The sequence below is a fragment of the Zonotrichia albicollis genome, chromosome Z, assembly GCF_047830755.1.
Source record: "Zonotrichia albicollis isolate bZonAlb1 chromosome Z, bZonAlb1.hap1, whole genome shotgun sequence".
NCBI lineage: Eukaryota > Metazoa > Chordata > Aves > Passeriformes > Passerellidae > Zonotrichia > Zonotrichia albicollis.
In genome coordinates, this window is record NC_133860.1 from 14,211,144 (window position 1) to 14,225,350 (window position 14,207).

General features: G+C 49.6%; 2 protein-coding genes across 17 annotated transcripts in view; one reads left to right on the forward strand and one right to left on the reverse strand.

Moving 5' to 3' along the window:
* Positions 1-2,019: 2,019 nt before the first annotated feature.
* The window catches only part of UBAP2 (ubiquitin associated protein 2), a 147,703-nt gene continuing 135,515 nt past the window's right edge, over positions 2,020-14,207 (reverse strand). For 11 of the 16 annotated variants that reach the window (XM_074532324.1, XM_074532322.1, XM_074532330.1 and 8 more), the window contains 8 exons: positions 10,151-10,229; positions 9,598-9,660; positions 8,873-9,087; positions 7,423-7,522; positions 7,238-7,345; positions 5,808-5,875; positions 4,646-4,837; positions 2,020-3,200 (listed from right to left, as the gene is read on the reverse strand). In XM_074532324.1, the coding sequence (XP_074388425.1) occupies positions 3,105-3,200; positions 4,646-4,837; positions 5,808-5,875; positions 7,238-7,345; positions 7,423-7,522; positions 8,873-9,087; positions 9,598-9,660; positions 10,151-10,229 (921 nt within the window). In that variant the 3' untranslated portion in view covers positions 2,020-3,104. Of the gene's footprint in view, positions 3,201-4,645; positions 4,838-4,906; positions 4,973-5,807; positions 5,876-7,237; positions 7,346-7,422; positions 7,523-8,872; positions 9,088-9,597; positions 9,661-10,150; positions 10,230-14,207 lie in introns of those variants that run through there. The other 5 variants (XM_074532320.1, XM_074532319.1, XM_074532318.1 and 2 more) reach the window with 2 other exon arrangements.
* LOC102066024 (interferon) lies at positions 13,284-14,006 on the forward strand. Its single transcript, XM_074533022.1, has one exon. The coding sequence runs from the start codon at positions 13,284-13,286 to the stop codon at positions 14,004-14,006; it is 723 nt and encodes a 240-aa protein (XP_074389123.1).

Below are 14,207 nucleotides of genomic sequence, written 5' to 3' on the forward strand. Positions count from 1 at the left end.
AGCTCATTGCTCCTCTGGCATCAATGGACATATTTATACACCAATATCTTTAAGTTTATTGCAAAATAATGCTGCAGTTTGACAGCTGCCTGCACCTAAGACTAAAGAACAAACTGATTTAGAGGACTTTGGCAAAAGGCCAGACCTTTGCTGTTATATTTAGTCTCCCTAAGCAGGAAGGGGGAGACCAGTGAGAAGGTGGTCTGTGGATTCATGTGACCAGAGCAGGGATGCAGGATTTGGGCCAGAGCTCCCGGTGCCCTGGCAGGGCAGGAGCACGGAGCTCCTGAAAGGGTTGGACGGGGTGGGAGAGGAGTTTGACCGCGGGGCCAGGGAGCAGCTTTGGCAGAGAAATTGAGGTCACGGCTGTCAGCCCTGCCAGGTGCCAGCCCTGCCGGTCCCGCACTGTTCCCTGCAGGCTCGGAAGGGGAGCAGGGTGTTTGCAGTGCCCGGCCGCTGCAGCTGAGCTAAAATTAGTGGGACAAGTGTCAGGGAGTTGCACTGGCTGCACTTGGTATCAATGGCAGCACAGCAACTGCTGAGTCAAATGTGGCTGGAGCCCAAGTGCTTCTGCTGCACAGCTGAGCTGGAGGGAGTGTGATGGCATTTTGGAGCTGCCTTCCCAAAGCAATCTCCAATCTCTGGAAAGGGACCGGGAGGGATGGTTCTGTCTGGAACCTGGGCTGCTCGTATCTCCTGCCTGACCCTACAGCACTGGGCTGCCCAGAGCTGCCAGCAGCTGCTTCCTCCAGCAGCAGTGTGGGACCAGAGGCAGGGCAAGGGCTCCAGCCCACCCTGCCCTGGGTAAGTCTGGGGGGCAGCAAAGCGGGGTTTTCCTCTTCTCTCCTTGGTGGCCAAGTGCAACTGGGCAACTTCTGCCATCAGCAGAACAGGGCTTAGAGTGAAATTGCTGCAGGCAAGTCTGCCACAGTGACAATGTGGGGGAAGGGAGAAACGTTTTGTTGAGTCTCACAAGGAGGAGAGGAGCCTGCCTGTGGCTGTGTGGGCAGGACCCCAGAGCAGCTGGGAAGGTGTGAGTCCTGAGGCTCAAGGGCTGCTGGGGGCTGGCACCATCTCTCCCCTGCTGCCTTTCCCCAGCTCCAGCTGCTGCTGGACACGCACTCAAGAACAGAGCTACACCTGCGGGGCAGCACTGCATGTCTGTAAACAAGACCTGGAGAGTGAAGGCAGCTCTGGGGCTGTCTGTGTTTTGAAGAGGGTGAATGAGGTGCTGCTGCTGTGAGGGCTCAGCTGCTGGCGCAGTCTTGTACAAACTGATGGGCCCCAGCCTGCAGAAACATTTTTGCCCTCCTTGACATTCAGGCCCCAAAGCTGTTGGCAGTGGGACAGCAGCTGATAAGGGCTTGGAGCAGCTGCTGGAGTTCAACCAGTGTCAAAACTTAAGGCACGGCAGAGGAATGCCATTGTAGTTCTCCTGCTGTTCAGAGCCCGGGGGGAGGCCTAGGTGACAACTGGGCCTCGCAGGGCCAGCTGAGAAAGAAAAATGGTTCTCAGGATAGAAACAGATTTATTTTTTCTTGCGGATACTAAAAGAATAAAAGCTCCTTGCCTGTTGTGTGTTTCACATTTACCCACTTCCTCTGCTGCACAGGGACAGGGTGACCAGAGGGTAAGTCTGGGCAGGAGCCTTTCCTCAGGAGCTCTCACACCCCAGCCCTTCCTCCCAGTGGAGCCCATGGACCTCGTGAGCAAAGTGAGAGGGCAGAGCTGCAGCTGTGCTCTGTCCTTACCAATGCCAGCTGCTCACAGGGACTGGAGCACCATCCCAGGAGAACCAAAGGCAGAACGGGCTGCTCATGGCAGCAGGGAGGATGTGGCTCTGGATCCCATCCCTGCCGGGGGTGCCCGAGAGCTCTCAGCACGCAGGTGAACTCGCTGCTGTCAGATGGACCTGCTGCTCCTGCCCTCCCAGCCTGGCTGCTGCTGCAGGAGCAGGCACAAAGGGACAGGCTGTAAAACTGCTCCTGGAGCCTTTGAAAATGCAGACAAACACCGGTGGTATGATCAGATATTTATTAGGTGGAGAAAGGGCTATAAAGAAATGAAATCCTAGAACATTCACTGGTGCAGGACAAGAAGGACCAGGAGCTGCCTCCAAGGTTTTTGTTTTTAAAAAAGTGGGGAGGGACAGATGAAGTTTCCATCCAGTAGCTCTGGCTGTCCTGGGAAGGTGGCTCAGGACAAGAAGAGGTACAAGACACAGCTTATACTTTTATTTAAGAAACCGCTACATAGATTTTCCTCTAATGATGCAAAGGAGGTTCCAGGACACACTGAGCCATCCAAAGTCTCTTGCTAGAGAAAAACACCACCAACAAAAAACCCCTGCACAAGCAAAAACCAAAACCCTGTCCTTTTTATTATTATTATAAAAAAATTGAAAAATTAGAAGTTGAGACTGCAGCTCAAGGCCACAGTGATGAAACTGCCTACAAGAGCTTGTCTTCCACAGCAAGACGGCGGGAGGGAGGGAGGAAATGAAAGAAAGGGGAAGGCCCACAAAACTTTTTTTGCTTCTTTCTTTTATTTTCCCCCTCTAAAATAACAGGTATATTGGGGGTCGGGGGGTACAATCAAACCAACAGGACGCATCTTGATTTAGGTTTTTGGAAGGGCAGGTCTCCTTATTTGTCTGAATTGAGAACTGCATTAAATAAATGGGCTCCAGCTCCAAAAAAAGGGCGCAGTTTGTCTGACAGAGTTACAAAACCCATAGAACTTAGAATACAAAACAAAGAACGATGCCCTGGTGCAGATGGAAAATGAATAATTAGTTTTCCTACAAAGAAAATAAAGGAGGCTGCAAGATGCAGAAATCCACATTTAGGCTCTATTACATTTACAAATACATACATAAATATATTACATATAACAGCAACTCAAAGAGGAAGCAGGCGAGTCACACAGAGGATGGCTGGCTGGCTGCAGTTCTCCCCGCACAGATGTTTGGCTGAGCAGTTACTTTTCGTAATAATTCGAAGAATGGGCTTCAGCTTTTATTTTCTTTTTTCTCTTTTCTTTTGTTTTCTTTTTTTTTCCTTCCTCCTCTCCTTTCATTCTCTCCCCCCTCCCCGGTTTTGGGTTTAGTTTGTCCAGTATGGAGAAGTGCCATAGGCGGTTTTGGTAGCCTGAGACTTTTGCTGCATGGTGCTGGGTTGGTTGCGTTGGCCAGATCCACCCTAGAAAAGGGAAACAAAGGAGACAGGAGCATCAGCTGCCACAGCACCAGCATTCCCAGGAAGACAAGCCCACCCCAGCATCTCCAGGGACAGCCCTGACACCCAGCAGTGCAGCAATGCTCCCCCCTGAACAGATCTGCTTCTGCCCTGCACCATCTCTGCATCCCATGGTCCAGGCCAAACATCCATGGGCACACCAAGCAGGAGCTTGGGATGCACCACCACACTGCCTCCCAAGCACAACAGGCTCAAGCACAAGAAAAATGAGGAGCAGGGCCAGGCACAGCAAAGGAGCTTTCCCAAGGTGAGCCAGACAAGGATGTGACACATTTGGAGCACAAAATCATGTCCCATTACTGGACTATAAAGCTGAGCACTGTTTTTTCCAGGGAATATTTAGTGCTAGGAAATAAAAAAAAACACATGTGCAGGTGAAACCCAATCAGAGCTGACATGCAACCTGCAGGGGATGCTTGATTTTTCCCCAGAATCACATCCTGCCCCCCTGACAGGGGACAGCAGCACCTGCCTTGGCTTCACACCCCACAAACCATCTGTGCCCAGCCCACAGCAGGATGGGCTCCTCACACAGCCACAGCCTGGCTGAGGCAGGCAGGGATCTCTTGAGGTATCTCGTCCAACCCCTTTGCTCAGGCAGGATGACCTAAGAGCCAGCTGCCCAGCATCATTCCCAGACAGCTTCAGGGATGGAGACCCCGCCAGCTTCCTGGGCAGTGCTTGGTCCCCATCCCAGCAAAAACTTTCTCTGATATTCAGAGGGAACTTCTTGTGTTCCAGTTTGTGCCCCCTGTTCCTGTCATCGGAAAGAACCTGGCTCCGGCCTCTTTACATCTTCCCTTTCTGCACATTGATGAGATTCCCTCTCAGTGCTCTCCAGGCTGAACTGCCCCAGCTCCCCCAGCCTTTCCTCACAGGAGGCAGGATCCAGCCCCTCCATCAGCCCTTCCCTGGGCACTCTCCCACACACCCACGTCTGTCCCACAGTGGGGAGCCAGCACTGGACGCGGTGCTGCAGCTGTGGCCTCACAGGGCTGAGCAGAGGGCAGGAGCAGCTCCCCTCGCCTGCTGGCAGTGCTGAGCCTGGAGCAGCTCAGGATCCCATTGTCCTTTTCTGCTGGAAGGGCACATGGCTGCATCAGGGTCAGTTTGTGCTCACCAGGCCCCCAGGGCCTTTTCTGCTCTCCAGCAGGGGGTTCCTGACTTACATTGGTGCATAGGCCTGCTTTCTCCCCAGGGACAGAAGTGGCATTTCCCCTTGCTGAACTTCAGCTCCCCTCCCCAAGCTGGTGAGCAGCCAGTGCTGCCAAGGCCCTTTCCCAGTGAGCAAAGCAAGCAGCAGAAGGAAACAAGCACCCCAGAGCCCTGCTGGGAAGTGGAGCAATGTGCCCTTGGGGATGCTGCAGAGGCAGAAGGGGCTGACTCACCTGCCCATCCTGCTGCAGGTGGTGATGCAGCATCTGGGAATGAGGCTGCTGATGTGCAGGGAGGATGTGGAGAAACGGGGCTGGAGCATAGCCCGGGGCAGCACCAGGGTTGAGGGGCCCAGTGGATCCGAGAGCAGAGGGCAGGCTGAAGGGAGGCGGAGTGCCAGCATGGAATCCCTGCTTGTCAAACGTCTGCACAGGGGGCAATGGGCACAGCGTCAGACACTGCTGTGAGCAGACCCAGCAAGAGCAGAGCAAGAGTGGCCCAAACACACATCACCTGAACCTCTCACCTACCCCACGAGGAAGCCAAGTCACACTGAACACCTGCAAGCACACCAGAGGATGAGTTTCAGCTCCTGTTCTCACCCATATTTCTGCACTAATGGCTCTTGAAATTTTTATTGTCACAGAGATTGTGGGGCTTTTTTCCCCTGACCTCTTTCCATTCAGAGGGACATGGGATCACAGCAGCTGCCTAATCAGTCCTTCCCCCACTGAGTGGGCTCAGCCTAGAAGTACTCAACCTATCCAGGGCAGTCCAACAAAAACACAGGAAGCTGCAGTAATATGTTCCTCCTGCTGGCCAAAGCTTGACCCCAAAGCATGGAGCTGACAGCTGGCTTCCTACCTGTAAGCATGGATGGTGGCCAGACACCTATTTCCCCTGCTGAGCGTGCAGGGAGGAGCAAAAAAGAGCTGGACATAAGCCCACTGCACTGCACAGCTTGTCAAAACACCTTCTGCTCTGCCAGGGCAGCTGCACACTGAGCAGAGCCACAGGAGACAGGGACCCTTGGGTGTTAGAGGTGGGCACTACTGCCTGTCCCTCTGATGGAAAGCAAACAGCCTCTCAACTCACCTGCTTTGGGGGCTATTTGGGCTAAAAATGCTAACACCCACAAGTTCATTTGCACCCAGGACACTGCTGGAATGGTGTAGCGTGGGCAGTGTGCAGCACAGGGAGCACTGAGCCTCTGCCAGCAGCTGCTGTCAGGAGCTGACACCGCAGAAACAGGGGGACAGAGGATGAGGCTTCACTCCAGCAGCAACCAGAGCCAGAGTTAGAGATGCCGTGGCTGGCCGGCCCTGAGCCTGGCCAGCCTGGGAGTAGGAGTCATCAGCCTTGGGCCCTGAGGGAGGAGGGTCCAACACTCCTCACCTGAGTCTTGTTATAGACTGAGCCACTGATATCAGGCACACCCGTGTTACTTGAGGTCACAGAAACACCTGGAAAACAGAAACACCACCAAGGGTGAGAATGTCACCCCACCAGCCAGCACAAGCCCAAGCTTTGCTCCCAGCACCTCTGGCAGCCTCAGGGGATGCACTGCCCCACTGGTTCTCCAGACCCACAGCACCCCACATGGGAACAGAGGAAAGGGCTCAGCTTCTGGTTCCCACTGCAAAAGCCCACTGGGATAAATCACCCAGGTCCACACCTAGCCATTAACACTTGGATTCTGTTGTGTTGTGTTTCGCTGCAGGATTCCAATGCACTTCCAATGCACCAGGCAGCAGTTAGCAGCACTGACCACTCACTGAAGCCCACTAAAAGCCAGCATTCCCCTGGATCAGAGGTGCATTTGGCTCTGTTGCAGCACTCAAGAGCTTTGCAGTAGTGCCCTGAGTGATGAGACTCAGCATCTCCTACACATCTGAACCTCTTTCACACCCTACAGAAGAGTGAAAGTCTGCAGCACCCCTCTGCCCTGACAGAATCAGCATCACTGCCTCAGAGACACTTATTCTTAGTTTTACAGAAGGTGGCTCTGGTTATTCCATTTGGGTCAGAATAAAGCCAATGGTTGCTTTGTTTGGTGAATCAGAGATATGGGCTCAAGGGTACTGCTCTAAGCTTTTGTAACCCTCCTTGGGCACTGCTGGATTCCTTGGACACTTCCTGGGTTACTTCTCCACTGAAAGGAGTGTGACCACCTGGTGTTTCAAATGCCCAGCAAATGCTTGGTCCTTGCTTGAGAATGAGGATCAACCACATAGTGCTAAGCAGCCCAGTACAGGCTTCTCAGATCTAACCAGCATGTGCCAAATAAAGCTTTTGTATGACCTGCATAAATTCTTCAGCTTTTATGGTTACAAAGGAAACATTTCCAAGCACGACACAATGTTATGAGTGTACACAGACAGCAGCTAGACAGCCCAGAGATGTGTGAAGTGCCCTGCTCCTCTCTAACATGTGGGTGTCTCAGGTGCCTACCAAGAAACTTAAAATCTAGCTATGATTTGGCAGAGGAGCATTTCAGCAACAGCACTGAACTGCTCAAGTTTCAAAATCACAGCACTGTTGAAGATCACTATACTCTTCAGCAAAGAAAGCTCTGGCTTAGGAGGCAGCTTACCATTTCTCCCACATGTAATTGGTCCAAGCTGTGCATCAGCCACACAGATTTTTATGTGAAGTTCAGCAGTGAGGTTCACAAGGAACAACTAAGTCATTAGAAAAGCATTTTGTGTATGGGAGATGGAGAAACAGCTTGGATCACGACCCTGTTTAGCGCTGGCTGCTGTGTTGACTGGGAGTTTGCCCTACTAAATCCCACTCCAGGGGAACCTCCAGTCTCAAAGCGTTACCTTTCCCAGGTCCAGTGCCAGCAGATTTGCTTTGTGCTTGAGATGAGCCACTGTAGCCTCCTTTGCTGTAATCTCCAGCTGCTGTTCCCTGCGTTAAGTCGTCGTAGCCTGCACAAGGGGTGCACAGGGAGGGCGTCAGGGCGCGGAGCGGCGCCGCGCTCGGGGGCAGCGGGGCTGAGCCTTACCTGCACCGTAGCCATGCTGGCTGTAGCCACTCGCCTGCTGAAAGGGAGTCGAGGCCGTGCTCAGGTTGACTCCGTGCTGTTTAGCAGATGCTGGAGGTACCTGGACAAAGCACGGGACGAGAAGTGCTGTCAGCTGGAACACAAGCTGGAACACAAACGCCCTCTGCCATCTAGTGGGGAAGGGACCTTCTACCTCGTGTTGGGAATTCAGTCTGGAGTTGGGAGGACTGGGATCGCATGGGACTGCTCACAGCAGTAACTTGCTATAGTGGATTTGTGTCACAGAATTTCTCCTAGAGCTGTCCCTGTGATTGCAGCACAGCCCTCCCTCAGAACAGGTTGTGTATTTCTTTCATATACTGAATGTAAACAGCAAATTTTTACCCACAAACTGAGACCAACCACAGAATCAAAGTAAACACACCACAACAAACATCAATTCCTGCCTGAGGCTGCTCATAAAACACTAGCCTACAGGGCCCTAAATAGCTTCATCTACCCTTCTGCCTGGAGCTGCACCTCTTCCCAAATAAACCTCCTTCCTCCTGAGACTTCCAGCCCTGCTCTCTGACTTAATGGGGTCTCCTCCATCCAGGCTTTCAGCTCACTGACTCAGCTTTGGGTCCCCCCTTGACTCTGCAGGGACTCATAAGGGCTTTCAAGAACAGCAAGCCCACAAAATGCAGCTGTCAGGTATGTACAGAAACTCGTACAGGGGTCCATGAATTCTGGCCTGTCAAATATTTTGTTTTCTTCTGGATGAGACTGCAGCTATTTTCTCACATTGAATGCTTTTGGAGATCTCCTGCAGACTGGGGAAGCTGACTCTATTCCACTCTAATGAGAATCCACCTAAATACTGACTCCAGCTCTGGAGTGCTCAGTATGAGGAAGCTGTGGACCTGTTGGAGCAGATCCAGAGGAGGTCACAAAGGTGATCAAGGTGATGAGCTCCTCTCTCCTATAAGGACAGGCTGAGAGTTGGGGCTGTTCATCCTGGAGAAAAGAAGGCTCGGGGGGGACCTTAGTGTGACCTTTCTCCACTTAAAGGAGGCTTATAGGAAATGTGGGAAAAACATTTTACCAGGCCCTGTAGTGACGGGATGAAGGGCAGGTGTTTTCAACTGAAAGGTGGCAGATTTAGATTAGATATAAAGAAAATAATCATCACCACGAGGGTGGTGTGGCACTGGCACAGGCTGCCCAGAGAAGATGTGGATGGCCAACAGCCCTGGAAGTGTTCAAGGCCAGGTTGGATGGGGCTCTGAGCAACCTGGGACAGTGAAAGGTGTCCCTGCCCAGAGCAGGGGGATTGGAACAAGACAGTCTTGGATGATACCTTCCAACCCAAACCTTCCTATAATTCCAAGAGGAGTGGAATGTTTGGGCTGGAGAAAGCAAAACTGGAGAGGCATGCAGGGAGCACTACAGCTGAGGCTGTCACACTTACAAACATGGTTGGCCCATACTGGAATGCACTGGGAACACCGGGCATCCCAGCATAGTAAGGGAGCCCGGTGTAGCTGTACCCTGGGGGCAGGGTCGGGTTGAGGAAGGGCTGCTGAGTCGTGTGGTGAGTCTGTGTCTGGTTCTGCTGCGGCTGGGCCAGCGTGGTTGCAGGAGCAGGAGATGCAGTGTCTCCACGGCCAAATTTTGTTACATCACCTGTGAAAGAAAGAACTGGTCAGAAAAGCTATCAAAGATACTGCAAAAGTGGAGAATTCAATGGACTTATATCCTCTGAACAGGAGCAGACAACTACAGAGCAGGACACATCCTACACCTGAAAGCCTGCAGTTGTTTATGGGAAACCCTCACCCAGTCTCTGTTCCTGACAGCCACAGGGAAATTGCCTGTTTGTGGCACAGAACTCTGTGCCGTGGCTACTCCACTGATAAAGAGAGATGCCAATACTCACCTATCTCACATGGTCTGAGCAGACTCATTACTATCAGATCATTGCAATAAAACATGCTAAAAGCAGAAGCATGGTAAATAGCCAGAGAGCCAATGGTTGTTGGGTTAAAGTGTGACTCTCCTGGAGGTTAACCTGTTTAGCTAAGCTTTAGCTCATGGACTGAAAGCAGGTTAGGATTTACAGGCAGTGATGGGCATATTTTTGCCAATGTCTGTTTATTTATCAAGCATGACTAGTTAAGATGTCCAGTTCCTCACACCACCAAAGTTCTGAAGACAGTAGCTGAAGGCCAGGAAAGCAAGGCTTGCATCGAGGGCCACCTTATTGAAGAAGCAGGAAGGGAAATTCAGTTATTAACCAAAAAACAGCCTCCCAAGAGAAGCGATAATGAAGCAGAAAATTCACAAACACTTGTACTTTCTGGCAGCCTACAGAGCAGCATGTTCACATGTTTACCAAGGAGGTGACATACATCAATCCCTTCTACCTCACTCCCAACCAGTATTCCTTTTTGCTGGTTACTAGGAAGTATGACAGCACTTAATACCATCATTATAAGAACTACAATGCCTATGGCTACAGTTTAAAGCTGTAATCAACTAGCAGTGGGTGAAAACCACTGGGATGAAATCTGGGATGGCATTAATATCATCTTTGCACAATGACAGCTAAAGAGCGAGAGCAGGAACAAGGAAGGGCTTCTTGGGAAAAGGGAAGGGAAAAGCAACTCTTGTCTGAGCAACAGCAGGATGACCTGCACTGAGAAACCAGCACTTCTCACTTGCCATTGTCATTTTTCCTAGCACTCACCTGAGTATGGGTTGTTAGCAAGGCTCCCATCTCTGCCTGTCAAGGTTGCAGGAGCCGGGAATGTAATTCCATAGTAATCCTTGGAAGAGACAACACCATTTATTAATAGTGGAAACTGGAACACAGTTGGACACATGAACTGCCTACTAGACACAGAAGAAAATTCTAAAAGTAAGAACTAAAGGAGGTTTGACTGGAAGCTGACCTTACATTGTGCAGCAGAGCTGAAAATTTACCTGGATCCTCAAGCTAAAATAAACCTACTTTATAGACACTTTTTGTGTTATACACAAATATTTAATCTCTTAATGGTAAGTTAAAGGCAGTAACTAAGTGATTTCCCACACAGCTTCCAGCTCTGAACTGTCATCTTCCAGTGAGCCTGCCTGAAAGAGAACTGAGCATTGTCACTCAAACGCCTGGGGTCAGACCAGGACTGTAATCACAACATAGATGTAAGTCTAAGGGTTTTGCCCTTGTACCATGCCCTGTGTTCTAAAAGTGGATATGTCAGCTACAAAACCAGCAAAAGCATCAAAAGAGAGAGAAAAACAGTTACTATTGGATGACTGGAAAATTTATTTAAACTATTTACAGGAGATCTCAGGTCATGGTCTCCAAAGTGGGGTATGTATCCCAACCCATTGGGTTGCAGGAAGAAAATGGATTTTGTACCTTTGATAAATATTACCGAAGAGAATTTTTAAACAGTGTTTGTTTAACCTTTCTCTCCTTTTTTCATTTTTATCTTTGTGTATGTTTTATAATATATATATATTAGTACAGGGGTGTATGTATGTAATTCAGAAATAAAAATATACTGAAGGCGAGTGCTCCCAATTTTTTTGCCAACAGGGTGCATAAAAAAGGTGGAAACCACTGCATCAGATCATTCTTCTAGGTCTTCTACAAGAAGGTAAGCAACACTAGAAAGCTTGCACTTTGAAATGACAGGACATGCTAGCAAAACCAAAGTAGTATTTTGACCTCAGTTTGGGGAAAAAGGGCAAGAAGATTGCCCTTCTATGTCTGTGTGAACTTCACCTGTGGGTCTGGTAATCGTTTTTTTTCCTCCTAATTTTCATGTTCTACTCCTCACCACCTCCAATCCAGAAACAGATAATGCTTTAAGTAGTAATGTATCAATTTACACACATTTTCAAATACTGAAAAATTCTCCTCCTTTATCATACCCCTCTCTCAAATGCCATAGTGCCTCAAATGTTTTCTCAGTGTGGACAGCAATCTCCACCTTGCTCCACTTTTGTGCATCCCTTCCCTGTCTCCTACACCCAATCCTCCATCACTCAACACAAAATAATGTGGCAAAGTTTTAGTATTGTAGGTGCTTTCTGTAACTTGTAATGGTGTCATTATTATCACCAACCTTTCCTTCCCCCTTTAGGAACTCCAGCACGAATCACTTGACAAAACACAACTAAATTCACATTAGAAGTCTTAGCAGGTTATTCAAAAGCAGCACTCTCATAACCTTCTGATGAAAATGCCACAAAAAGAAGATCTAGAGAAGACATGTAAACACAGTTCAGCTGATATGAACTGGCACACTAACATTTTCCCCCTATACAAACTGGACAAAATATAATCAAATCTGCATAAGAAGAGGGTGTAAGGGTAGCAGTTATTCTCACTCCACCTCGGGCAGGGGAAAACCACATCAGCACTGAATATCCTACTTGTGCATACGCACATTCAAATTAAAAACTCATTAGAAAATACAAGTGCAAGGCAGTTAGGCCGCAGTTCATGCTGGCCCAAAGGAAAATATCAGGGAAGATACTCTGTTCTTCAAACGTCACAGACATCTCCTGACCTACAAAAGGAGAAGGTGCCTAAAGCCAAAAGTGAAATATCAGAATTAGGCTCAAAAAGCAAGCAGAAAAGGATGAAAAAAGGGAAAGTGATGAGACAAAATAGATTTAAGTTCCACCCAGCAGCTCACTGGGTACCACACACATTTGTAAGATCTTTGCAACAGATGAACAGAGAAGACAGCATATCCCAGTGTAATGCACACCAAAAGAACCCAAACAACAAAAAAATCCAGTGAGATTTTACAGCAAGCACATTAGTTGAGTTAAATTAAAAAAGAAATCTCAGGAGAAAATCCCATTCTTGCTTTTTGAGCAAACACGGGGATCTCCTGCTGCTGGAAGTTACACAGGAAGCAGTGACGACTCACACTTGGGCCTTTGCCCACTTTCACTTTTCACATTAAGCGGACTGGCACATGAAAGAGAAATATTCCCACCTCTTCCTGCTCACAGACCATCTAACAGTGCCACATTTTCACAAAGAATTCACAATACAATTTAAAAAAAACCCCAAAATCCAGAAAGGACAAACATTGCATGAATAGTTGATGAAAAATCCTTTGTGACATCTGTGCATTTATTTCTAATTACCAACATACCAAGGGTAATTAACCCTGGATACAGGGGTATGAGAGATGGCTCCAAAAATATCATGCAACTTTTTGCAGGGAGAGGAAAAACTCTTGCACTAGCAAAGCTGCAGGCACCACAGTAAAAAAGTACTAAAACATATATACATATACACATTTAAACAGAATTTAAAAACATTGAGAGACTAACAATATTTTTCAATGAAAAATATAAGAAAAAGATTAATTAACATGCAAAATAAACATTATATACTAATCATATTAGAGCATGCAATATGAAAAAAAAATAGATGCTGGTACATAGAGAAATTTTTAAATAAACCCCCAAAAAGGGCAACACACAAAACAGATGAAAAGACAGTCCTGAAACACATCCCTGGCACAGCCAGCCGGAAAACTTCTGCCACATTTTGTCTCTTGCAATAGCTCAGTAGCCAGGCTTCCCCCTGGCAGCAGCCCAGAGAAAGTGCCAGCTCCCGTTCTCACAGCAGCGTCCCCTCCTGGCCAGTGACAAGCACCAAAGCTCTCAGAAGAAAGCAAACAGAAAAAACAAAAGTGAAAACGGAAAAGTGAAATTATCAAGAGGATGGTGATGAAAGGAAAGCCTGGACCTGGGCATATAAAACTGCACCACCAGCAGCATCCCAAGCAAAGCAACCACGACTACCAAGCCAGGGCAGGCTCCTGCACAGTGCCCGAAGCTCCACCATGGCTGCACCTGGATGCTCACAGCCCCACCAGCGGCACAGCACCCTGGCACTGCTGCTCCTCATCCTGGCTCTGGCCACCGGCCTCCCGTGCCACCACCTGCGGACCCACGATCCTGGGAATGCACTCCAGCATCTGCAGGACATGGCTCCAAGAACGACACTGTCCTGCAATCTCCAGAAGCGGCCCTTCTTCCCCGCCAGCCTGCTCCACAACAACCTGCAGCCGCACCAAGCCGCCGCCACCGCCCTGCGCATCCTGCAGCACCTCTTCCACACCCTCAGCTCCAACAGCACCCGCCAGCACTGGCCCAGCCACGCTCGCAACCACCTCCTCAACAAGCTGCAGCACCACATCCACCACCTGGAGCAATGCCTCCCCGACAACGCCGCGCCCTTCAAAGGACCACGCAACCCGCTGCTCGCCATCAACAAGTACTTCAGGGACATCCACCTCTTCCTGCACGCCCACAACCACAGCGCCTGCGCCTGGGACCACGTCCGCCTCGAAGCTCTTGTCTGCTTCCAGCATGTGGACAGACTCATACGGCAAATGAAGCACCAAGCTGCTCTGGACCCCACTAAGCCCACGGATAGCAAACACCCATCCCCAGCCAGCACCAGTGGCCTCAGACGGAGTGGTGATGGCAGCAGCCCAGGCTGGGATCACCTGGGACCAGTCACACATCTTCCGACTGAGAAGCTGATGGGGAAAGGGGTGTGACTGTGGTGACACTGGGGTCAGGCTGTGGCACAGCCCACACCCAAACTACAGCCACTAGAGTGGAAGGAAGAGGAAATTTCTGTGCTATACTTCCATGGACAGCTGTGAAGCACTGGGGATATGGATGGTACTTATTACCTGTGGAATTACTGTGTTCATCTGGGACTGTAACCTCACCTGATGAACGGGAAGGGGATCATG

Coding starts and splice junctions, on each gene's coding strand:
- LOC102066024 (XM_074533022.1), top strand. CDS start 13,284: ATGGCTGCACCTGGATGCTCACAGCCCCACCAGCGGCACAGCACCCTG.